Source organism: Cetorhinus maximus, chromosome 1 (assembly GCF_964194155.1).
Source record: "Cetorhinus maximus chromosome 1, sCetMax3.hap1.1, whole genome shotgun sequence".
Classification (NCBI taxonomy): Eukaryota; Metazoa; Chordata; class Chondrichthyes; order Lamniformes; family Cetorhinidae; genus Cetorhinus; species Cetorhinus maximus.
The window spans coordinates 61,832,381-61,858,088 of record NC_135879.1 but is presented as its reverse complement, the minus strand read 5'-3'; the positions used below and the strand labels follow the sequence as shown (position 1 = coordinate 61,858,088).

Below are 25,708 nucleotides of genomic sequence, written 5' to 3'. Positions count from 1 at the left end.
ACAGTTTTTTCAGTAATTAAAGAACCATAAAGGACACAATGGTGTGATACTTCCTGTAGTTGGTGATAGAAGTGGGCGGGTTGCTCAAGGAACAAATGTTTCTTTGTTGTTGGTTTAATTTGTTTTGTTGGTGAACACACACTGTAATTCTCAGTGAGTTTCCGGATGGGCTTGTTGCCTGACATAATGCACACTCCTATTCTGGCACATCAGCGATTTCAAGCAGTCTTGTCCCCATGTCTGCTCGTGGCTCTGCCAGTGACGGGAAAATATAAAATTACACTATCTTCCTAGCCCACATATATTTTTGATAGCCTTTCCCCTCTTCTTTCTCTGAGCAGCCGCATTCACTCCTAGTGTTGTAAAGATAAAATTGAACATGCAATCTGGTAGTATCTTTGTACAGCGAGTATTCCAATACAACTATGTCCTTATAAAATTGTGACTTGTGTTCTTCTTCTAAAACCAATAAAAAATATAATCAGAAAAGAACCTGGCCTCAAGCCTGATAAGAAAGATAAGATCAGGAATTTTGTCATGCATTAGGAAGGACGTGGCCTGAACAGAGATCTGGCCACCTGGAGAACATTTTATTCTAAAGTTCTTGACAACTTGAAGCACTTTATCAAAAAATGTAGCACTAGCCTAAATTGAAATATAAAAATAAGAATGTACAGAACTGGGAAAATGCATTTCAGTCCATTTGGTCAGTTTCAGAATACAATTAATTACCAATATTCCTTAAGTGATTTTCACACCAATTTTCTGTTGAATTTCCTTTGAAAATGATTGATATAATCACCCTCAATCACCTCCCTTGGCTGTCTATTCCAAACCCTAACGGTCCTTTGTATGAAGTAGTTTTATCTAATCTGTAGAATCATGTTCCCTTATCTGAGCTTCATCCCATTTTTCCTTGTTGACACTGTTGTTCTCCAGACCATGATAAGCAGTTTCTCGTAAGAACATAAGAAATAGGAGCAGGTGTAGACCATTCAGCCCCTCAAACTTGCTCCACCATTCAACAAGATCATGGTTGATCTGACTGTGGCCTCAACTCCACTTTCCTGCCTGACCCCTGTAAACCTTGACTCCCTTGCAGATCAAAAATCTGTCTCCTATTGCTGTCTCCCACAGCAAACCTCAGATCTGCTATAGGTATCCTTTCAATGTCACCAATTATTCCTGTAATTGGACTCTTTGTACCCTATCATCGGAAGTATATCTTTGCTTCTCAATTTCTAGTTAAAGGATAGCAAGACCCAGATACTGTTAAAATCCGTTGTGCTAGATTTGGTGGGGGGAAGGGTTCCTGCCCCCAGCCTGAAAGTCAAGGGTGAGCTCGCCTCCACTTCGCTGGCTCACACTGCAGCCATTTAACGGCTGTGGGGTCGTTAATTAACTTGAGACGAGGCACCTGCCCCCATCAAATGGCCAACAGCTCTCTGATCCCAGCAGCTCTACCGGGAGGGGTGACCACTGTGGGATTGTAGTCAGTTCTGAAGAAGGCATGCTGTGTTGGAGTTGGGACTTTGAAGTTAGTAACGGCAAGGCCGGCAGGCCTGGAAAGACTGGGGGAAAACGAGGGGAGGTAGGCAGCCAGGCTGGCAGGGCAGCAGAGAAGGGGAGATATGGGTGTGGGAAGACCTTGCGGAGGTGGCCTCCATAAAGGAGGTAATCCCCCCATCCCCTGACCCACCGACTGGCCCCAGCCCAACCACAAAGCTGTCGGGCTGTACACTTTGTGTGGGCCTCTTCCACTGCAGGTAAAATCCCAGAGGTGGTGGGTGGAGGCCCATTAAGTGGTCATAGCCTCAACTGACCCACAGACAGGAAGGCCTCTCGAAGTCTCCTCCACTGCTGTAAAATTTCAGTAGGCGCCCGGAATACCTATGGCATGGTGCCCAATTTTACAGGCCTGCCCATCTGCCAGGACGGGGCTGTAAAATCCAACCCTTGTGTGTTTTGAATATCATGGTCGCATGTGCCACAGTAAACATGTCTCCTATTTTTTAGAGGAGGGTTGATAATCACTAGTGAGGCAAGGCGAATTGTACACCAGAAAATTGGTTTGTTAAGCATGAAACATTAACTAACAGAATAGCAATTTCCTATTGTTTCTCATAACATCAAAAATGAGAAATTATTCAAACTTTTCCTTGGATATGGGTCTATCGCTTTTTATAAATCAGTTTCGCTAACTGTCTGGCACTTTCTTAGAAACTGAAGCCTCTCTGCCTTTACACTTTTCCAGAAGTAAAGACCCAATGCAGAGAGAAAACCAAAAGCTTAACCTCTTCTCTGCCCAGCTAGTTTGCCAAATTGTCTCTCAAAGCTATCACCTCAAATAAGGAACTACTATACCTGTTGTGAGAAATATGGCAATTCCTTTCCGAGGGAGGCCTCCCGCTGTGCTTAATGAATGAAATCAGTCCTACATTATATGTGTAAATTTCTCTGGAATGTGCTGATGATATCACCCCTTTACTGTTTTAATAACAATTTGCAAGAAACACAGTTTCAAGAGGGTGGGTCGGATTTTGCAGTCCTGATTTAAGACTGGGTGGGGGAAAAAAATGGCAGCCAGACCGCAGATCCAGAAGTCCTACCCCCATTCCCATCTCCAACTATTTCCAGTGGTATGAAAGTCCCTCTGGCTGGGATGAAATTGAGATTACAATGTTGGAAAAATCCCCAGCTCCCGATTCCTGCTACCATGATGAAAATCCAGCCTAGTATGTCAGGTAGCTGAGAGTTTTCTGGGTGTTAATCCCTTCTGGCCCAAATTTAAACTTATACAACATCATGATATAATACATAAATGTACTTCAAAATCAGTTTCAAGCAAATCTCAAAATGTGACCACCTTCAGTCTTTTCCTGTGCTGTGTCCTGTAGCCAAATGTTATTTAGTCTAGTCCTTTCATGAATATAAAACTATGCACTTGTCTACATTGAAATCCATTTGCCATTTCTGTTGTAAGGTATTGGATACCATTTGGTCGGTCTTAATGAAGTCTTCGTAGTTTTAAGTAGGTTAGCTGTTTATATTTATTAACTACAAGAACTATGTACATATATACAGTAAAGGGTTTAAGCTAGAAGCTTGCTGGTGCACACAGCTCTGTCCAACACTAGACTGACCCCTAGGTGTGGGTCATGTGTTCTCTTACATCACTGTGTGGGCAGCACTGTACTCAGTCCCACATCAACCTCATATGTGCCAGGCCCTTTCTACTACAATTTCTTAGCTCCACTCCCTAATCTATCTAGGTTCCTCTACACCTGATCAACATATTCTTCATTATTACATCCATGACGTCCCACTGCACCTCCCTTGCACCTCCCCTCACCTCGCCACCGCCACCACCACCAAATTTGCTGGTTTTGTTTCTCTTTGCACTTCCACATCACTGGTAAACAACAAGAACAGCAAAGCTTGCAGCACTAATCTTTGGAACACGCTGAAACCACCATTCTGGGGTAATGCCCTGCATAACCACCCTCTGTCTTCTTTAACGTCATCAGTTTCTAATGTTCTTCAATAACTGACCTTAATTTGTGCTTTTCTCCCTTTGGAATATTCTTTGACATACCATCGTAGCAAAGATCTTGCTGAAGTTAAGGTAAAGAATCTCCATGGGAGCTCTTTAATTCAAAAATTCCAATGCCTCCTCAAAATTTGAATAGGTTTATCATGCACTTCCCTACAAATTTATGTTGACTTGCCCTGATGACACTATGCTGCTCTAGTTGTATGGGAGAGAAACAGCAGCTTCTTGCATGAACCCTGAAGGAAGGAAGGTGCCCGGCAGCAGATGGCACAGTTCTGCAATTACCCTTTCTGTTAACCTAGACCCTGTAACTTTGGCAGGAGTATATATATATTCCACAGAATAGTGTAAATAGCCATTACCGCTTCTTCTGAGAGGGCTTCTGTCTATCTTCCACTGAAGCTGCAGGGCGAGATCAAGGGAACGCCTGTGGAAATTATATTCTGTGACCCCTAACCTTTTCAATTACTACCTAATGGAGTCAAGATTTGGAAATATTTCCCTCAAAACATAAAGGATTACTCTAAAGGAGAATAATAAGAAAAAAAATTGAAAAATGCATTTCTCAGTGTTGGATGCTTGTACTGCGTGTGCTCCGTTTAAACATTAAAATCAATGGGGAACGCAGTTTGCAATTAACTGAAGCAGGAACCAATGTGAATACTGATAGATGAATATGAAGTATGGAACTCTGTGATAGAAATCATGGACACAGCTGTCTACTTTGTTAAAATGAAAGGTACTAGGATGGTCATGTTAGCAGGACTCTCAACAGTATACAGCTGGGACACTGTTAATGTCAAAATATCTCAAAGCTTAGCTGCTGCCAAAGAAAGCCTGCAATTATTTTCTAGAATTATCTTAGATGGCAGCTACCTCATCCATATAAATGTACAGTGGCTGGGCAGAAAATCAATGGCAAGCGTTATCAGTAGTTTATAGTGATTGAAAAAAGTCAAATTGAATGGGATTCTGGGACCTCTGTGGGAGTTTTGGGATCACAATCTATAATTCCATCAGTGAAAACAAATCCATTCCTGGGGTTCAAGCAATACTATTTATGGCATTGGAACAAAGGATCAGCACGGTACAAGTACCTCAGCTGTCGTGACTGTGAGTGCTCGCATGTGCCACTGGAAGTCAGAGTGCCTCCAAACAGCAAGCACCATATTTGTTTCTTCTCTACCCCAGACTGTAAAATCCAGACCCTCTGCCTGGATGTGAAAGAGCACAGAGGGTAGGATAAGGCAAAAAAAACGACAGCTTATGTCAGATGCCCAATAGCTCAATACAGCAGAAAGCTGAGAAAAATAGAGAAAGGACAGGGATAAAATTAAAAACAAAATTAAGGTAGTAGAACAAGGGATTGAACCCTGTGCTGTTGGCACAATCTGATCCACAGTGTCCTTTCCGCCAACATTTGATTCCAACTCACTTGACTCAGATGCATTCTCATCCCATTGAAGTTGGCTTTCCCCCAATTAATTATCCCTGCTCTGTATTGTGCCCCGTCCTTTTCCATGACCAACCTAAACCTTATGATACAATGGTCTCCTAGAGGCTCTCCAAATGATAGCTGATCCACTTGGGCCAATTCATTCCCCAGAACCAGGTCCTGAATTGCATGTATGTCCTCTCGTTGGACTGGAAACATACTGCTGCAGAAAATTATCTTGAATATATTCAGTAACTCTCGCCTCTCTTGCTCCTTTGTACTATTCCTATCCCAGTCTATATTTGGATAATTGAAGTCCCCCATTAATATTACTCTATAATTCTTGCACCTCTCTATAATTTCTTTGCAAATTAGTTTCTCCATATCCCTTCCACTAGTTGGTGGCCTATATACTACACCAATCAATGTTATTGCACCTTTTTCATTCCTTGCCTCTAGCCAGAGAGATTCTGTCCTTGACCCCTCTGGAACATCCTCTCTCTCCAATACTGTAATGCCATCTTTAATCAATACTGCCACTCCCTGCCCCCCAACTTTTCTTCCTTTCCTGTCTCTCCTAAACACCTTGTACCCAGGAATATTTAACGCCCAGTCCTTCCCTTCTTTGAGCCAGGTCTCTGTTACAGCAATAATATCAAAACTCCATTTGTCAACCTGTGCGTGTAGTTCATTAATCTCATTAACCACACTCTGTGCATTCACATACATGCACATTAGCCCTGATTTAGGCTTTTTTACTTACCCCCTTACTCTGACCCCATCTAATGACTTACTATTGCCTACTCTAATTCTATCAAACTCTCCAAGTATTTTATCTACCTTGATACCACCCAACAACCAATATCACCTAGAAGGACAAGGGCAGCAGATAGATGGGAACACCACCACCTGGAACTTCCCCTCCAAGCCACTCACCATCCTGACTTGGAAATATATCGCCATTCCTTCACCGTCGCTGGGTCAAAATCCTGGAACTCCCTTCCTAACAGCACCGTGGGTGCACCTACACATAGGCTGCAGCAGTTCAAGAAGGCAGCTTACCACCACCTTCTCAAGGGCAACTAGGGATGGGCAATAAATGCTGGCCCAGCCAGTGAAGCCCACATCCCGTGAACGAATTAAAAAAAACTCTGATATATCCTCGTTATCAGTTGATACTCCTCTACTTCCCACTGTCAGTTTTTCTCCTCTCCACTCTGAATTTCCCCTCAGGTTCCGATCCCCCTGCCAATCTAGTTCAAACCCTCCCAACAGCACTAGCAAACCTCCCTGCAAGGACATTAGTCCCAGTCCTGTTAAGGTGTAAGCCGTCCATCTTGTACAGGTCCTGCCTGCCCCAGAATCGATCCCAATGTCTCAGAAGTCTAAACCACTCCCTCCTACTCCATTCCTCTAGCCATGTGTTGAACTGCTCATTCTTCCTATTCTTATGCTCACTGGCATGTGGCACTGGGAGTAATCCTGAGATTACTGCTCTTGAGGTCTTGCTTTTTAATTCCCTTCCTAACTCCCTAAAATCTGCTTTTAGGACCTCATCTCTTTTCCTACCTATGTCATTGGTCCTAATGTGGCCCATGACCTCTGACTGCTCACCCTCCCCCAAAAGAATGTCCTGTAGCCTTGACACTGGCACCAGAGAGGAAACATACCATCCTGGAGTCACGCCTACGGCCACAGAAACATCTGTCTTCTCCCCTTACTATGGAATCCCCTACTACTATAGCATTTCTACTCTTCCTCCTCCCCTCCTGTGCAGCTAAGCCACCAGTGGTGCCAGGAACTCGGCTCTTGCTACAGTCCTCTGAGGAACCATCTCACTCACCAGTGTCCAAAATGAAAAAGTGGTTAGACAGCGAAATAGCCTCAGGGGATTCCTGCACTACCTGCCTGTTTCTCTTAGATACTCTAGTGGTCACCCATTCCCTCTCTGCCAGTGTCCTTCTCAGCTGCAATGTGACCACCTCTCTAAATGTGTTCTCCATGTAATCCTCAGCTTTGTAGACGCACCTCAGTTACTCCAGCTGCCATTTGAGCTCTGCAACTTGGAGATCAAGTTTCTGCAGCTGGTGGCAGTTCCTGCAGGTGTCGTCATCGAGGGCACTTTGTGCCTGCATGACCTCCCACATCCCACAGGTTGCACATTCCACACGGCTGAGTTGCACTGACAAACCTTAAACTTTATATAAAGCGCTTACTACAGTATTTATTTACTAAATTATTTTACATATTTTCTTAATTAATTTAGAATAATTCCTATGTATACTACAATTTACTGTGCTTATTAAAAGCTCGTACCACCCACAAATACAACTAAAATTATCCGTTTCTTAATTACACAGGTATGTGTTTTAGGACTCGTGTTGTTTTCAATTTCCCGGCTGTCTCTCTACTCATGCTGTTTTCACACTCCCGACTGCCTCTCCTCTTGCGCTGTTTTCAATCTCCCGGCTGTCTCTCCACTCGAGTTGTTTTCAGACTCCTGACTGCCTCTCCACTCATGCTGTTTTAAATCTTCCAACTGCCTCTTCACTCGTGCTCAGGGAGGAAAGCAATGAAAATATCTTCCAGACAAAATTTTACAGTGCTTGGAGAGAACAATTAATTATTTTAGTGAGAGGTGAGGGGGTGGAACAAGGCAAGGTGCTCAAAGGAGAACAATATGTGAGAGTAGTGTGTGGTAAGGCCAAGGTGTGATCTGGTGACGTGCCATCCTATCATTATGACAGTTTTCATGGGGCACGTGGTGGAAGATATAGCCATGCGGAGAGATTTCGTTAAGGGGAAAGGTGTCATTGTCCCTCAGCTAAGTTTCTGTTAAGGCCATGATGTCGATGCAATCATCCATAATAAGTTCATGGATGGCAAGGGCCTTGTTCACAAGTGAACAGACATTCTGGAGGGAGATGCGTAGAGGGGTGATCGAGAGTTGATCTGCTGGAGGAGTCCACAGGGTCAGCAGCCGGAGGGGTGAGATGGACAGGAAGGAGAGTAGGAGTGGGTGCACTGAGTAGGAAGGTCAGCGAGGCAGTCAAATTGGGCATGTCAGGTTGCCGCTCGTAATAAGCCAGTGCCTCATGCCTCAAAGGGCCCTTTGGAGAATGCCAAGAGAGACACGTAGGGAAGCTGTAGGCTTACCTAAGAGGCAGTCAAACGTGGTACTACAGCAAGAAAGCAGGGAGGTCAAGGAGGTTGGGGGTAGGGATTTTGGAGAGCACTAGGACAGAAGTGAAAGGAGGTATGACAATGAAGAAAGGGGTCTAGGAGGGGTCAAGAGAAAGGAAATAAAAAAGGTGGAAACGGAAATGATGGGCTCGGATCCCGAGTGACAGCCAAATAGTGCACATGAATAGATAGGGAAACCTCAAGTTACATAGGACTGGTTACATAAAAATTAGGATACATAAAAACATAGTGGTGGATGGGAAATAGGAAATAGATAGGAGGTAATAGGAAGGAGTCCAGAATTAAAGTCAGATGTCCTGTGATAACAATAGTGTTGGCAAGGTGAAGTCAGCTTGGAGCATTAATGAATTGTTGTTGGAGTTCAAAGACAGGTGAAACGAGTGTAGTCCAGGTTACTATTTGAGGGTAAAGTATCATAAGACGTACTGTTGGAAGTACTTTTGTGGGAATGAGGATGCAAGAGATGTACATAAACATTTGCAGGATCAGGAAGGTGATGGCAAAGTTGGACGGACACCATTAAATCCAGTAACAGTGGAGATTTGTACTTCAACCCAGGTGAGTGAGTTTCTGGCCAGGAACATGCTGAAGCTGATAACCAGTACAACCAGTGGCCAGTCACAGGTACAACAGGAGATCGGAGTCTGTGACAACAGTGGTGGGGGAAGGGCTGTAAATTGATCAAAGTTATTTTAAATATGTCAAAAGAGCAGAAGCCAGATCTTTTTGATATAGCCAGTTCAGAAATGTTCTTGATGTCAAGAGAAATCCAGGATTTTGAAGCTGGTTTGAGAGAAAATACATAGGAACATATGAATTAGGAACAGGCATAGGCCATTCGGCCTCTCGTGGTCTTAACTCTATTTTCCTGTACCCTCTATATCCTTTGACTCCCTTGTCAAGAATCTATCTAACTCAGCTTCAAACGTACTCATTGACCCTGCCTTCACTGCTCTCTGGGGTAGAGAATTCTACAGACTAACGACCCTCTGAGAGAAAATTTCTTCTTATCTCTGTCTTAAGTAGGAGGCCTCTTATTTCCAAACTGTTTCCCCTCTCTAGTTCTAGTCTCTCCCACAAGGGGAAACATCCTCTCAGCATCCACATCGTCAAATCTCTTCAGGATCTTATTTGGTTCAACGAGATCACCTCTCATTCTTCTAAATTCCAATGGATACAGGCCTAACCTGACCAACCTTTCCTCAAATGATAACCGCTTCATCCCAAGAATCAGTTGAATGAATCTTCTCTATAGTGCTTCTAATGCAATTATACCCTTTCTTAAGTAAGGTGACCAAAACTGTACACGGTACTCTAGATGTGGTCTCACCAATGCCCTATGCAACTGTAGTGAAACCTCCCTACTTTTCTCTTCCATTCCCTTTGCAATAAACGACAACATTCACACAACATAAGTGCCAGGCACTTAGCATCTTCAACAAGAGAGAATCTAACCATCGCTCTCATTCTTCAAAACTCTAGAGAATACAGGACCAATTTCTCCCATCTCTCTTCATAGGACAGTCCTGCCATCCTGGGAACAAGTCTGGTGGGTCTTCGTTGCACTCCCTCTATGGCAATAATATCCTTCCAAAGGTAAGGGGGCCAAAACTGCATGCAGTGCTCCAAGTGCGGTCTAACCAAGGTTCTATACAATTGAAGCAAGACTTCGTTAGTTCTGTACTCAAATCCTTTTGCGATAAAGGCTAACATACCATTAGCTTTCCTAATTGCTTGCTGCACCTGCAGGTAAGCTTTCAGTGACTTAGTGACAAGGACACCCAGGTCCCTTTGTACCTCTACACTTTATGATCTCTTACCAATTAAGAAATACTCTCACATCTCTTTCTCCTACCAAATTGGATAACCTCACATTTTTCGACATTATATTCCATCTGCCATGTTCTTGCCACTCACGAATTTTGTCCAAATCCTCTTCAAGCCGCTTCCTCACAACACACATTCCCACTTAGTTTTGTGTCAACCGCAAACTTGGAAATATTACATTTGGTCCCACATCCAAATCATTGAGATATATTGTGAACAGCTGGGGCCCAAGTACTGATCCTTGCAGTACCCCACTTGTCACAGCCTGCCAATGCAAGAATGATCCATTTATTCCTACTCTCTGTTTTCTGCCTGTTAGCCAATCCTTAATCTATGCCAGTATATTACCTCCTATCCCATGTGCTTTAATTTTGCTCACCAACTTCCTGTGGGGGCCTTTATCAAAGCCTTCTGAAAATCCAATTATTATATTTGCTGAAGAGACAAAGCTCGGGGGCAATTACTCGGGAGCAGAACTATGACTGACTGTCTTCAAGGGCTTCTAGATCCATTAAGTTTTTGGGTTGAGATATAGTGCATGGATTTTAATATTTACAAATGTACAGCAATGCACAAACAGGTAAGAAAGAAAGAATTGTATTTTCACAATGTATTTCATGTCCTACGGATGTCCCAAAGCACTTCACTGTCATATGATAGACATACGATGACTGAATCACTCTGGTCAGATACAGACAGAATTGGAGTGTGTGGATAGACTGGGAAGAAATTTATCTATGGTTGCCTAGTGTAACTGGGGCAATAGTGACCTGAAAATGGTATCAGGTCACTTACCATAGCCGCCATCTTGGTGGAACCTTTTGATGGACGACTGGGGCACCTGCCTGCTTCAGGTAAAAGGCACCTTGCAAAATGCAAATCAGGGTCATACAACATACACAGGATAGTTTTGTTAAGAAAAATTGGTTTTGGGTTTCCCACACTTTTTTGTTACATTTTGTTACATTACATGATGATTAATCATCATTAATAAACATATCGGCCATACTTTGCACACTGCATCTATTACAGTTGAAGTGAGCACAGACATTTTGCTGCTCATTAGACACTTGTACCCTGCAGGAGTAAAATTATCTGCTGTATATTCCCTCCAGAGCTAATAACATACCAACAAGTTCTCTGGCTTGATGTCCCTGTGCACAATGTTGAGGCTGTGCAGATATTTGAGTGCAGAAACCAGGTTGTACACCATTGCACTGGCATCCCGCTCGGTGTACTTAGTCGATGATGTAATGGCATCAAACAGGTCTCCGCCCTGCCAGGAAAGTGAAAGGGACATTAACAAATTGACAAGACATGCACAAGCCATGTACTACAGCAGGGAAAAGCATAAAAGAAACTTTGGGGTTGAAAATCCAATGTGCTTGTGTTGCATTTCCACTGTAACTTCAGTAAGAATGTATAGAAAGAGTCAAAATTTAGACTGGGAACCAGAAATGCTGGCCTGGATTTTCACCGAGTCAGATTGGCTCAGGAACCCTTTAAAAATGGCAGGTGGGTCCCGATTCCAGGATTCTTGACCCCATTCCCGGGCTTTCTGACTTTCAGGAGTGCCATTAAAGAGTGTGGGCTGATTCCTAGCAAAAGCCTGCATCTGGCACTCCTGACCTGACCAGCTCCACTGCAGAGATAAGCATCTCCTTTTCTTCTACAGATTTCATGGAGTCGGGCCAGGTTTTTAAAGAGTCGTGGCTCACGGCTCAGAGGTGCCGTGAACCATTGTCTGTATGAGGGGACCTTTTAAAAGGTAAGTTCAAAAGGTCCCCCTCATGCCCCCATGCCAGGTTATGCCCCCCATCCACCCCTATGAAGCTTCATGCTGCCTATGCCAAGCTCCACCCTTCCACCCATCCCCATGGCCCCTCATGCCACCTATGGCACCTCCATGCCCATTGAGCCATTATACAATTTCTATGACCAATGAACTCTATAGTGTATAGTGGTATGCATAAGAAAACTTTAAAAAAAAGTAATTCATTGAAAACCTTCTCCCATGTTTGAAAAAAAAGTCTGTACTACTAGCTAATAAAAGTGCCAATCATCCAGGCCCCTTAAAGCCCCAAAAACCACAAACCACAAACCGACGAAACCATTTAACTTGTGTAAACAAACGTTGTGAAATTGACAGCAGAGATCAAAGAATGAGAGGAATTTTCCATGCCTGCTGGCGTCGGGCGTGTTAGGCGGCGTGAGCGGGTAATATGGCGAGAAGGTCGAAAATCAGTTTCACGACAACGTGAAACCAGGCCACTCTGCCTGTCAATGGCGGGCTACGCTTCCTGCCATCAGCCGTCGGGAATCTCATTGGGATGCATCTGCATATCATTATAAGGCCAGCCTGCCAGAATCATCTCCCCATGCTGGATCGTCCACCCACATTGGTGGGAAAACATGCCGATGTATTTCGCAACTGTACATAAGCGGCATGCACCTGGTGAGCTGCACTTTGCTCAGGACTTCGAAGTTTGTTTGCCTACCTTGCTTCACAGTCATCAGTGCCAGGCTTCGCAGACAGCAACACATCACTTTTAGGGGGGCTCTGAGGCCGGTTTCTACCTACCAGATCAGCCATAAGGCAGGGCTGGCTTCTCAATGGCTTGCTTGGGCAAGGGAGAAGCGGCTTCAGGCAAGGGAAGCTGCTGCAGGGCGAGCGCTGTACTGGGGAAGGGGGTATCCCAGGGTGTGTGTGGGGGCACATGTTGATCTGTGCAAGTGGCCTCAAGACGGTGAGACCTGAGGAGGCAATCTCCCGAGGAGATGAGTCCAGGTGGAGATGTGAGGGTGTGTGTGAAAGAGTGAGTGGGGGTGTCCCTTCAGTTGGCAGTTAGTGAGATGCCAGTGAATGTGTGATGGACTTTAGTGTATGAGTTTAGAGTGATGAGATGGTTGCCTTACCCTGGTGGCACAGATGAGATCATTCATCCTCTATCTGCATTGGATGGCCAACCTCTTCTGTGCGGCATTGGCACTGATCACTGCTGCCATTGCCTACCAAGCCGGAGTGGTAATGTTGCTGCCCCTCCTGCGGCTAGAGCGGGGGTAGAGGACATCACGACATCACATGTACGCTGATGGCACCCAGCTTTACCTCATCACTACCTTCTCTCAATTCCCCCACTGTTGCTTAAATCAGACTGCTTATCCAACATCCAGAACTAGAAGAGCAGAATTTTCCTCCAATTCAATATTGGAAATACTGAAGCCATTGTTTTCAGACCCAGTTCCAAACTCCATTTCCTAACTCATAACTCCATTCCTCTCCCTCACAACAGTCTGAGATTAAGCCAGACTGTTTGTAACCTTGGTGTCATATGTGACCCTGAGATTAGCTTCCAACCACTTATTCACGCCATTACTAAGACTGCCTATCTCCACCTGCATGACATTTTCCAATTTTACCCGTCTCATTTCATCTGCTGCTGAACTCTCATTCATCTCTTTTTGCCTCTAGACTCGACTATTCCAATGCACTCCTGGCTGGTCTCCCATTCTACTCTCCTTAAACTAGAGGTCCTTCCAAAACTCTATTGCCATTGTCTTAACTTAGACCAAATCCCATTCCCTTATCATCCCTGTGCTCACTGACCTACATTGGCTCCCACGCCATCCAAAAGGCACTCGAGGGGCGTGTCACTAAACTGCTTGGTTGCAGACTTTTGCCTGTTTGTTTTCTGTGCAGCATTCCTGGGCTGGAAGCACTGAGAGGTGTCCGCGCTGCTGCACTTTAAATGTGGCGCCTGGCGTGATGAAGGAGTGAGGTGACAGCGTGGCGGGCGAATCGGAGCCTGCCCACCATTGAAACGGCGTGTTTCCCGGGAATGCATAATTAATGAGGCAGGATTGGGATGATATGGTGTGAAAAACCGCCATTACAGCTGGCGGGTATAACATCATTTTTCCTACCCGCTACTGCATTTAGTGCAAATCTGGGACGATTCCACCCAATGTTTCCCTTGGAGAGCAGGTGTTCCAGTATTCTAATAGCTGTCTGGATTCTCAGCCAGACATTACATCAGACGACTAAAAGCTTGGACAAGGATATACGGTTTAAGGAGTGTCTTAAAAAGGGGAAAGCGAGGATAGAGTTGGAGAGGTTTAGGGAGGGAATTTCACAGTTTAGGGCCTAGGCAACTGAAGATGCGGCCACTGATGGTGCAGCCATTAAATTGGGATGCTTAAGAGGCCAGAATTAGATGAGCTCAGATATTTTGGAGGTTTGTGGGGCTGGAGGAGGTTGCAAAGATAGAGAGGAAGAGGAAGGGGGAATGGAGAGATTTGAAAACAAGGATGAGGATTTTAAAATCAACACGTTGTTTAACTGGGAGGCAATGTAGGTCAGTGAGCATAGGGATGATAAGGGAATGGAATTTGGTCTAAGTTAAGACAAGGGCAGCAGAGGTTTGGATAGCCTCTAGTTTAAGGAGAGTAGAATGTGGGAGACCAGCTAGGAGTGCATCAGAATAGTCGAGTCTAGAGGCAACAAGGAGATGAATGAGGGTTCAGCAGCAGATGAAATGAGACAGGAGAAAAATCGGAAAATGTCATGCAGGTGGAGATAGGCAATCTTAGTGATGGCGTGAATAAGTTGTTGGATCTCAGGGTCACATATGACACCAAGGTTACAAACAGGCTGGCTTAATCTCAGACTGTTGTAAGGGAGAGGGATGGAGCTGGGAGTTAAGAAATTGAATTTGGAACTGGGTCTGAAAACAATGGCTTCAGTACTCCCAATATTGAATTGGAGGAAATTTCTGCTCATCCCGTTCTGGATGTTGGATAAGCAGTCTGATTTTGGCAACAGTGGAGTTGAGAGAAGATGGTGATGAGGTGGGGCTGGGTGCCATCAGCGTACATGTGAAAATTAATGCTGTGTTTTAGGATGATGTCCCCAATCAGCCCACAAGTGATTGATGTGGTGTCACCTGTTTTTCAACCTGGTTCATGCTGAATCTCACCCTGAGACATTCCCAGGCTCCAGCAACCCTAGCTGGTGTCAGCAATGGATGTGGCGGGTAAATGCATCCTGGTACTTATGGAGGAACATGGCTCCTGCTGATTTTCTGTCCCTTTAAGTACAAAGACTGTAACTCACTTAATTGGTTAAATATTTCTGTAGATAACACCGATAAAATCTGCTCAGGAATGCAGGTTCAAAGAATTGATTTTGTTTTCCAAATGCTTTAAACAGCACCTTTCATTAGTGTCCTTCAAAGAATGAGCTTCATTTGAACTTAGATGAGTACTGCAGGTCACAATCAGAATCTAGTTCAGATATCAGATGGATCGTAATCAGAAAATGAATCTAAATTTGAATTCAGAATGAGGAAGATTACGATTTTAATAATGCTATTGATAACCTAAATCCAAATTAGGATTCTAATATCTAATTATGGAAACAATAGTCTGAGTTTGGATTCAGTCTGCATTGTGTAATCTGGGCCTGAATCTTTGGCTCAGCGAGTGGGGACAGGGCCCACTCGCCGAGGCGTAATAATGACACGGGGTGATGTCGGGCTTGCATCCCAACGTCACCGCGCGTCATTTAGATTTTCAGTTCGGCGGGTGCGCAGCCGAGTCAGCTGTGCGCCCACCGAACTGTCGAAGTCCTGTAAAGGCCATTAATGAACTAACTAAGCCTATTGAGTAAGCTGCTCATCCAACCTTAAGGTTGATGGGCAGGCAAAGAGCCCAGGCAGCCTTTGCATTTTTCATGGAACCTCATCCATAGGCAGGATGAGATTTCATAAGGGTTTATAAATTAAATAAATTTTTTCATTAAAGTTCATTGACAGTGTCACATGAGTGGACATCTTAAAATTTTTTCTTTCTTTATTAAAATTTTTGAAACAGCTCTGTGCCTCAGGGAGATTTCTGCGCTCTTTAGCGCATGCGCGAAAGAGTGCAAGCCCTGACTCAGGGAACCCATGCCTGCACGGAGCGCTGAGCACTTCCGGGCACACATTACGCTGGGTGGGCCAAGGCCTGCCCATGTAAAATGGCGGCGCAGACCTGATTAGGGGCGCCGACCCTGCACAACCCCCTTTGACAGGGGGATAATTCTACCCTGATCTTTCAAATCTTACTTCTGTACAACAGGAGGCAACCGGAGAGTGTGGATAAATGAGCAGGCTTGGACTGGTGATGTACTCAATACAGGTTTAGATCTTGCACAGTGAATACACGCTGCTTACTTTTTACATGCATCCATGAAAAATATTTTTCAAATGCCCTTTTCTCTTTGCAGTCAATAAGCTAGACAAGACTTGTTTCATTCATTAATAATAGAGATTAGAAAATTAATATCTTATTCGAGAGGCAGGTGTTCATTTTCATTACTATGCAACACCAGAATAACGCATTTCATTCTGCCCTGGGCATCTTGCGATAGAAATTGAGTTTAGCAGTAAAAATCTAAGTATATAATTGAACATATAAGTATTAGGTCTTGAGGGCGACACACTTAAAATTCCAACATATGTACAACTATCATATTTAGAACTCTTTTTTAATAGATATCTTTAACGAGATATATGCAGTTGTTGTCAGTTAACAGAGATGACATTCCCTCAGGTAATGTTTGATTGCTGATACATTGTTACTGATGGCTTTTGATTGATGGATACAATTACAGTTTCACCTTAATTTTCCAATAAACAGCTTTGAAGTGCATAATAGTGTTCAGTATGGATCTTTAAAAAGCAATCTTTTCACGGTTTGATATGTAGGTTTTGTGGTTCCAAATTTAAAATCACAAAGCAAAATACAGTATTTAATTATTGGGAACTAATCTTACAGCACTATTGTTAAGAAGTAAAACTATTACATGCTCCATGGCAAAGGACATGGGAGTTTGTAATTATAAAGCCAGTGAGTTGAGGGTGAATTTTCCGGCCAGTCCTAACACTTGTACAAAATGTGTGAGAATCTCACTAAGGCTCTGAATCTTGTGTTAATTAAGAGCAATAATCTTAAAGCACGACTTTCCAATGCTTTCACCAGGAAATGTGTTATACATTCAGCTTGCCCAGATAAGATGGACACAAAAGGGTAGCAACGTGTCCAGGCTTTCAGTAACTATAGCTGCAGTGCAGGATTCTTTTTATTGCTGCAACCTGGATTTTGAAAATGGATATTGGGCTGACTGTTCCTGTCTACTTGAGTTTTTTTAGTAGACAAAAAGGGATGGATGTGAAGCGGGCTTGTTTGCACCAGGGATGGATTGCTGGTACCCAGCAGGTGAGCAAATGTAAAGATATACAAAATTGCTCTGATTCACCAGGGATGCTGTGACTGAGGTGTGTTTTCTGCTGGAATCAATAAATCTGCAGACAATGCTGACAATGGGGAGTGACCACAGCACTGAATTTTTATGTCTCTAGCTCCTTCCAAATGATACCAAGGGTTATGTTCAATATCAATACTCAAATGTACATCTAGGCCTATATACATGATAGGATAGGCTTTAGAAACAATACTGGACACCACTCCATCAATGCCCAAGAAGGCAGTAACCGGTCATGCAAGTTAATGCTCACTTCCCAGGCAATAATCGTGATTCCTTTATTTCAAAGTAATCCTCTGTGCCTGGCTATTTGAAAGAGTTGGGAATTAGAAGGGGGATGGACAGTGTGTTGGTGGTGGTGGTGGTGATGGTGGAGCTGGGTGAGGAGGGGGGGGCGGTGCAAGACTTGGAGCCAAAATGGTTTCCATTATGTGTAAAATGGGGGGAAAAACCAATTCAGCAAGGCTATATCCCATGCCCAAATGATATTGAAACTATGCTTGAGGTCATACTGAGTTGGGCAATATTTCAGCATTCCTGGCAGCTGTCTTACATAGACCTGAGTCCCCTTTCACATGATAATAAGAGGTCTAATGCCTGCTTCATGAACTGACTCTGAAATTCAGTACACTGAGTAGACCACGTGATGGGTAAGCTCCCCTCACTTTCTCAGGTATTTCTGCAGCCTAACCAGGTTAAAAGGAACCACTGAGATGGCCAAAATGGTCATTTCTTTTTGGTTTTTAATTTCCCTAAAAGTGGAGCCAGGAGGAGAAATAGTTACCCCTTGTTCCACAGCAAAACTGCAGGCTGCTGGCAGCCTGTGCTTGTCCCTCTTATTCCCCCCAACCTTCCCCATGCTGGTGTTGTAACCAGCTAAAATTGGCCTGGAGTGAATGACATCTGCAGCTTGGCAGAGGCAAGAGCCAAGGCCCCATTTGGGACGAGCTTCGGGCCTTGGCTTCTGGTGCATGTACCAAACATGTCAACAGTCTTATGCCTGAAAACAGCCCCAAACCAATTTCTTTTCCAGCTTTCACTTTAGCACTGGCCTGAACACTAATCCTGCATGTCCAGTCATGGCCGGCCTCACAAATGTAGCAAAGTCAACTGTTCCTATTTTAGGGAAGGGGTAGGGCTTGCAATTCACCAAATCCACAGCCTGCATGTTGGGACAGGAAAGCCTGCCTTTGGTTAGCCTGCAATCAGAGTTCTTAATGAGTGAACACGATTTTATTTTTTTCCCCTCAACACTCTTTCCCAATGTCATTTGGACTCCTTACCTTGACTAACTCCATTACCAGGTACAGTTCTGTTGGTGTGTCTACCTCTTCAATTAACATGATGATATTGGGATGTTTAACCCTCCGCAGCACTGCCACCTCATTCTCAATCAAGTGTTCCTAAAAATCAAAGCACAGTAGAAATCTCATTTACAACAACAAAGTGGGCTTGATTCAAAACGATAGTAACCATATTTCTTTAAGGAGGAAGCAGCAAGACTCCATATCCAATTCACATCAAGGTGAACCTCCTTTTCCCTAATATTACATTGATCATTACTGTAATGAAAATATCTATCTGATTTGTTCAGAATGGCCCTTTGTTTCTGAGTTGTCCTATTTTGCCGTAACTCCTTGTACTTTGCATACTAGGCTTGCTCACTCTCACTACTTGGCTCACGGGTGAAAAATGGCTACTTGACTGTGAGGGAACCTGGCACCCATGGATGAAATGCCATCACGAGCCTATACAATCAGAAGTGGAAACAAATTGAAAGAAAATAATAAACTAAGGAGCCAAGATGCCCTGAAAGGACCAAAGTGATGAAGTCACACTCAGGACCATTTGTTCATTCTCACTGCTGACTACTGAAAATAACTAGTCACACTGAGCAGAATTTTAACATCTCTGGAAAGTTTCTGCTGTCGGGACCAAAAGTGGGTCCAGACCCCGATACTGTTGGCTGGCCACATGGCATCACAATCTTCTGGGAGGTGGCCAATTTGGAGGATGCCTCCACACTTGCTGTCCAATTTGGAGGCTGTCTCCGCGCTCGCTGTTCAATTAAGGATGCCAAGCGGTTTTCTGAGGCGAAAGGTCCAATTGGGGGGCATGATGGTAGGATTGAGAGATGGTGTCGATGGCACCCCAGCATGCTGCCAGCAGGCCATCTCAGGGAACCTGCTGGACTCTGGTCTTAGTGGTGAGTGTGGCAAACATCCGGGCAGTGGCAGCATCATGCATCCAACTCCGCCTCTGTGGGACCTGGGAAGATTCTACCCATTGTCACCAAGCTATATTTCAAATAAAAATGAAGGATAGGCCAGCCCAAAGTGACTCTACACTCTGCTCAGAAATGCTCCACTATCTGTCACTGTCCCTTTCAGTCTTGCCCAACATGTCCCCAACAAGAATTTGTACATGATTTCACACTACATTGGCCTGATGTCATTCAGATATTACCAACATTACAGAGTTTATTTCAGTCCCACTCGGATCCCCTCCCTCACCTCTTTTTTCTGGTGCTTTGATGACTGTATCTGTGCAGCTTTCTGCTGTTATCCCAAACTGAAAAACCTCATCAACTTTGTATCAAACTTCCACCCACCTTCACATGGTTCATCTCCAACTCTTCTCTTCCCTTCCCTTCCCCCACTTCTCAATCTCCATATTGGGGGTTAGGCTGACCACCAATATGGTTGTTGACCAATATGTCTACTATGTGCCTGCTGACTCCCAAAGCTACCTTGATTACACTTCCTCCCATCTTGCTTTCAGTAAGTGTAGTAATTAAGGTTTTATTTAATGTGTAATGTACCTTTAAGAATAATACCTGTTAGGCAAGATCACATGACCTGTAGTAACCAATAGGAGAGTAGCATGGGCAACCTCAGCAGTCAGTGTAGAGATAGAGTTGGAGTTGAAAGCATATGTGTAGTTGCTGCTGAGAATATTGTAAATAAACTTAATGTTTCCACCCAAGAAGTGTCTGTAGATCAACTCGATCATTAACAGCACTCTACAACAGGTAAGGACTGTATTTCACTTATCCTGTTTCAGGCATATCTGTCCTAATGATACCACCTATCATACCAGTGCTTGCAATATGTCTTCCCAAATGTGGCTGTCAGGGGGGCCATGTCTATCCCATTTCCTGCACTCTTTCCCCCCTCCACCCCCCTCAAGGACCATAAAGGCTTTCCCTTATCCTTACCTTCCACCCTCCACATTCAATGGATAATCCTGTCTACGACACCTGGTCCATTCTTCAATCACCACTAACACCCTTTTCACAGCGCCTTCCCATGCAAGCACAGGGGATGTTACACCTGCACTTTATTTCCTACCTTACCAAGCTCCAAGGCTGCAAACACTCCTTCCATGTGAGATAGCAGTATACTTGTACTTCTTTCAATTTAGTACACTGTATTCACCGCTCACAATGCAGTCTATTCTAAACTGGGCAGACCAAACGCAGACCGAGTTGGTTGCTTTGCAGGACACCTCTGTTGACTCTGCAAGCATAATCCTGACTTTCCAGATGACTGTCATTGTAATTCTCCACGCCACTCCCATTCTGACCTCCCAATCCTCGGCCTCCTAATGAAGCTCCACAGAAGTTCGAGGAACAGCACCTTATCTTTTGAATATAGGCACTTTACAACCTTCCGGACTTAATACAGAGTTCACCAATTTCAGATCAAAACCACTTTTTTGAAAAGCAGATGTTAGTAATGATTCTGCTATGGTCATTTTCAGCTCCTTTTCTGTTTCTTGTCCCATTACTACATCCTTTTGCCTTCATCCCCTTTATCATTTAATCTCTCCTACCTTCCACCATATCAGACCTTCCCTTTTTCTCTTTCCCTTCCCTAATTTCCCTGTCTCTCCTTACTTCAAATCTGTTAAATCTCTAACATTTTTCAGATCTGATGAAAAATCATTGACCTGAAAAGTTAACTTTGTTTCTCTCTCCATTAATGCTGCTTTTTTTTGCTGAGTAATTCCAGCATTTTCTGTTTATATTTCAGATTTTCAGCAGCCACAGTACTTTTCTTTCGTAAACAGTATGCACTGTTGAGATACGCTGCCCACTGAGACTGCATATTGGTACAATTTAAGTCTGTACAAATTTGTTGTAAGCGTATATCTGAATTTGTGATATACCTTCCCAGTGTGCAAGGTATCTGCCAGAAGCATAATCTTATGTAGTCAGTCCTTACATTTTCCCAAATATTTTCACTTGTTTTTAAACTGAAGTCTATTTTTTAACAGATATTTTCCAATAATCAACTATACCCACTCAATTGCTCCCAAACCCTGCTTCTGAACAAAATCAATGTTTCTGCTTCTGGCAGATTAATCAAATTATTTTTCATTCTTAGAGCAAAAAGGCTCTTCCTGATATAGAATCACAAGTTTTATATCAGAAGCAGACATTCAAGGCACTGATCGCGTGGTGCCTCTTAAAATGTTATCTACTTAACCCCAGTCCCCTTTTCTATATTTGCTTTTTACTTATCTTAACTTATGCCCTCTGGCCCTAATTTTATGACATTTGAAATCAGAATCTACAGCTGTAAATTTGCATGGATCTGGTCCAGCTGCTCTAACTTAACTGGAAATGTGGCAAAAGTCCATTTATAACCGAGGTTTATTCATTATTCCAATGAAATTATGGTGGCAAAGCAGTAGTAGCACTAAGGGAATTCCTAACCATTGCTACCTTATCTGCAATATTTAGTGTTTTATATAGTGAAATATACTTTCCATATTGTAAAGCACAAACGTCTCTACCCTTTCCTCGTAGTTCATTCTCTTTGGGATCAATCTTATTCCTCCTCTCTGCCTGGGTTGTTTAGGAACAAAACAATTAAATCACCTGGAAAGCCATCAGAATAAATCCAGTCAAACAATAATGTTTTGATAGCAAGTGGAATGAACAACTGGGAAATTATGATAGTTGATTTCTGGATTAAACCAATTGGATCTGGTTTGCTTTGACTTCCATCTGGATGTATTATCAGATGAGAATCATGTGGGCATGGGAATATACTAACACGACAAACAGGGAAAGATCAGCAGATCCATCAAGTCCTATGTCATGACACCTGTGTCTCCCACCATTTCTCTACCCATCACCTAATCCTGGAAAAAATGCTAAATTTAAAAGAAAAAAACCCAGGCCAACATAGGGCAAAAATGTGGGTAATTCCTTTCCTACCCTCAAAGGTGATCAAAAATGTTCCAGGAGACACACAGCTCAGTAATCCACCTACTTTCTATACACTATGATGTGTACAAACAGTGCCAATTCCATACATATCACCACTTGTGTTACTGCATGAGGATATCAATCACACGTTCCAGAGCTTAGTCAAATATCATAGAAAAACAGTAGACAACTGGAAATCTTCTTACCTTACCACTGCATTTGGCCTTATCAATTATTTTCAGTGCATACTCCTTGCCACTGGATCTAAGTGAAATACAGATAAAGAAGTAGCTTCTTTGTGGTAGCAATATGATTTTCACTCTCCAAAAAATATTTTGAAATACTTCTTTCACAGTGGTATCTCACCCTTCCTCCATCAAGCATATATTCACATTATTATTTTCAGCTGAGGAACCAGGAAAATCAAATATTTTCATGTTGGCTTTTTGTGTTCTGATCTGCACCATTGCAAACCAACAGTTGCTGATCCAAATTACAAACTTGGACTCTTAAGCATTAACTTTGTTTCTCTCTCCACAGATGCTGCCAGGCCTGCTGAGCTTTTCCAGCATTTTCTATTTTTATTTCAGATTTCCAGCATTTGCAGTATTTTGTTTTTATTTTAGTTATTGATCCACAGTTGCTAATCAATGGAGGATTATGTCATTTTACAGGAGGGTTTTCATACCAACACTTCAGTGGAAACGTCACAATCCAGGGCTCCGTGACTCTGTTTACCCAAAGACATACTCTCTTTAGCTGTGATGGTAGTTAAATGGCTGTCAGGCTCTTTACATCTTCCATTATAAGTAGACTTTATGAGTGGCCTTTTATTTTAATGGACCTTCTCACAGCAGGTTGGGAACCCATTTGTTTCATCAGGTTTTTCCATGCCTTTCATTTTAGATGTGGCACTTATGTGTTTGTCGAACAATTGCGGAGTGTGGGTGTGATGAGGACCTGCACTCTGTTAAAGGGAGGATCTTTATTTAATGGGACCCCAACAGAATGGCTGCATCCTGCATTCTTTTAGAAGGTTACAGGAAGAAGAATGATGGCAGGAAGGTGTGGGAAGGCTGCCCCCCAGGTTTTCAACATCTTTGGAGGTGATGCTGGAGGCAGCAAGGGCCAGAAGAGAAATTCTGTTTTCCGTGAACGGGAGGAAGAGGCCAGCCACCCAGACCAAACAGGTGCAGCTAGAAGTCACTGAGGTAGTGAGCAGCAGAAGTGTGGTCCCTCGCAGTTGTAGACAGTGTCACAAAAGGTTTAGTGACCTAAGAGCTGCAGGAAAGGTGAGTGACAGAAGATGGAGAGAGGGTAGTTGTGACTCTTCTCAAGGTGCTCTCACTTCTCGTCCCTTGCTTGCCTCCTCAATCACATCCCCACATGTTGCCTGCTGCCCCGATGATAGAACAGTTGCAGTTGGGGCGGTCTTTGGCTGAACCTTCACGAGCACCAAAACTTTGAGGACGTCTGCAACGGGCATCTCAGCTGTCAGAGCAGGAGAGCAAATAGCCTGTCTCTAACTCAGCTGAAGCTACAGGGATTGCTCCATGTAGGAGTAATAGAAATCAGATGAGAAAGACTTTTTAGTTACACAAGGAGATTCACTTGCGTGTGTGTAACAATATTCATGTCAGTTTACATGTGTTAATTTAAATGAAGCAAATGCTTCATTTGACCCTTTCGTTCTCCAGTTTCCTACTTTGTTGTATCCTGAATTCCAAATGGACAGGATCCTACAGGAGAATAGTATGGCCAGGTTGGAAGCTGAGCAAGGGGTGTGAATGTGGTGGTTGAATTTTTGACTATCAGAATGATTTGTGTTGGGTGGAGACAGGGAAGAGGGTTTATGATTGCATAGCCATATGGCCTCAGAATAGTTGAACCATGACTATATGAGGGTGTTACGAGCACCCTGGCCACATCTGACTCCTCCTCCTCTTTCTCAGATGTGGACATCAGCACCTTCCTCCTTCTGCAGCACCTGTCCTCTCTGCAGTGTCTTCACTGAGAGTGGGTGAGTCTGGTGGGTGAGGGAATTTAAGGGTTAATTTCTATCTAAAGTTTAGGTTTTTTTTCTTTCCTTTAATTTTGCAATTAACTAAAAAAACTCAAGTTAAAAGAAGCCTTAAAACAAGGGTATACAAACTCTCTGAGAGCAGCTGCAGGTGGTTAATTAGATAGCTATCTTAAACTGGTTTTCAGAGCTTGAATCAGTTGTTCTTCTGAAAGTATGAAAACAGGCCTTCTCAATGTTGCTTTGAGTGCAGAGTGAAAAGTGGGAGTTGGTGAGTGAGGGGGTTCGGTGAAGAAGGTACTCCTTTCTTGTTCTACCTTTTTTTCAGCCCCCAATAGCTGGCTCGTCGGTAAGGGGAAGCAGCTGATTGGTAAGTAACCGATAAGTTATTCTTCTTATTCTAATTGTAATAAATAGTTTTTAAAGTTTTGGTATGGCAAGTCGGCTCAGTGCAGTGGAATGTACACCCTGTGGTATGTGGGAAGTCATGGCTGTACCATATGTCCAAGACGAACACATTTGCAGGAAGTGTCACCGGCTGCAGAAACTTGAGCTCGGGGTTTTGGAATTTGAGCGGCGGCAGGAGTCACTGTGCATTGATGAGGCTGCGAACTACATGTTTAGGGAGGTGGTCACACTGCAGCTTAGGAGCGTGCAGGCAGAGAAGGAACGGGTGAGCACCAGATAGTCGAAGAGAACCAGGCAGATAATGCAGGGGCCCCTGAATCCATCTTGCTTGCTAATCATTTTTCCACATTGAATACTGGTGAGGGCGATGGTTCTTCAGGTGAGTGCAACCAGAGCCATGTCTGTGGCACCACGGGTAGCTCAGCTACACAAGAGGGGAGGAAGACGAGTGGAAGAGCAATATTGATAGGGATTCGATAGTCAGGGGATCAGACAGGTGTTTCTGCGGCAGTAAATGTGACTCCAGGATGGTGTGTTGCCTCTCTGGTGCCAAGGTCAAGGATGTCATGGAGTAGCTGCAGGACGTTCTTCTGGGAGATGGTGAACAGCCAGAAGTCATGGTCCACATTGGTACCAAGGACACAGGTACGAAGACAGATGAGGTCCTGAAAACAGATTTCAGGGAGTTAGGAAGGAAATTAAAAAGCAGGACCTCAAGAGCAGTAATCTCAGGATTACTC

The 25,708-nt window shown here is 43.7% G+C and overlaps 1 protein-coding gene across 3 annotated transcripts in view; it reads right to left on the bottom strand.

Annotated features, from left to right (window-relative positions):
• Positions 1-25,708, bottom strand: part of dclk2a (doublecortin-like kinase 2a) — a 430,953-nt gene that overhangs the window by 45,672 nt on the left and 359,573 nt on the right. For all 3 annotated transcript variants that reach the window (XM_078541257.1, XM_078541259.1, XM_078541256.1), the window contains 3 exons: positions 22,747-22,804; positions 18,606-18,725; positions 11,149-11,295 (listed from right to left, as the gene is read on the bottom strand). In XM_078541257.1, coding sequence (XP_078397383.1) covers positions 11,149-11,295; positions 18,606-18,725; positions 22,747-22,804 — 325 coding nt within the window. The remainder of the gene's footprint in view (positions 1-11,148; positions 11,296-18,605; positions 18,726-22,746; positions 22,805-25,708) is intronic.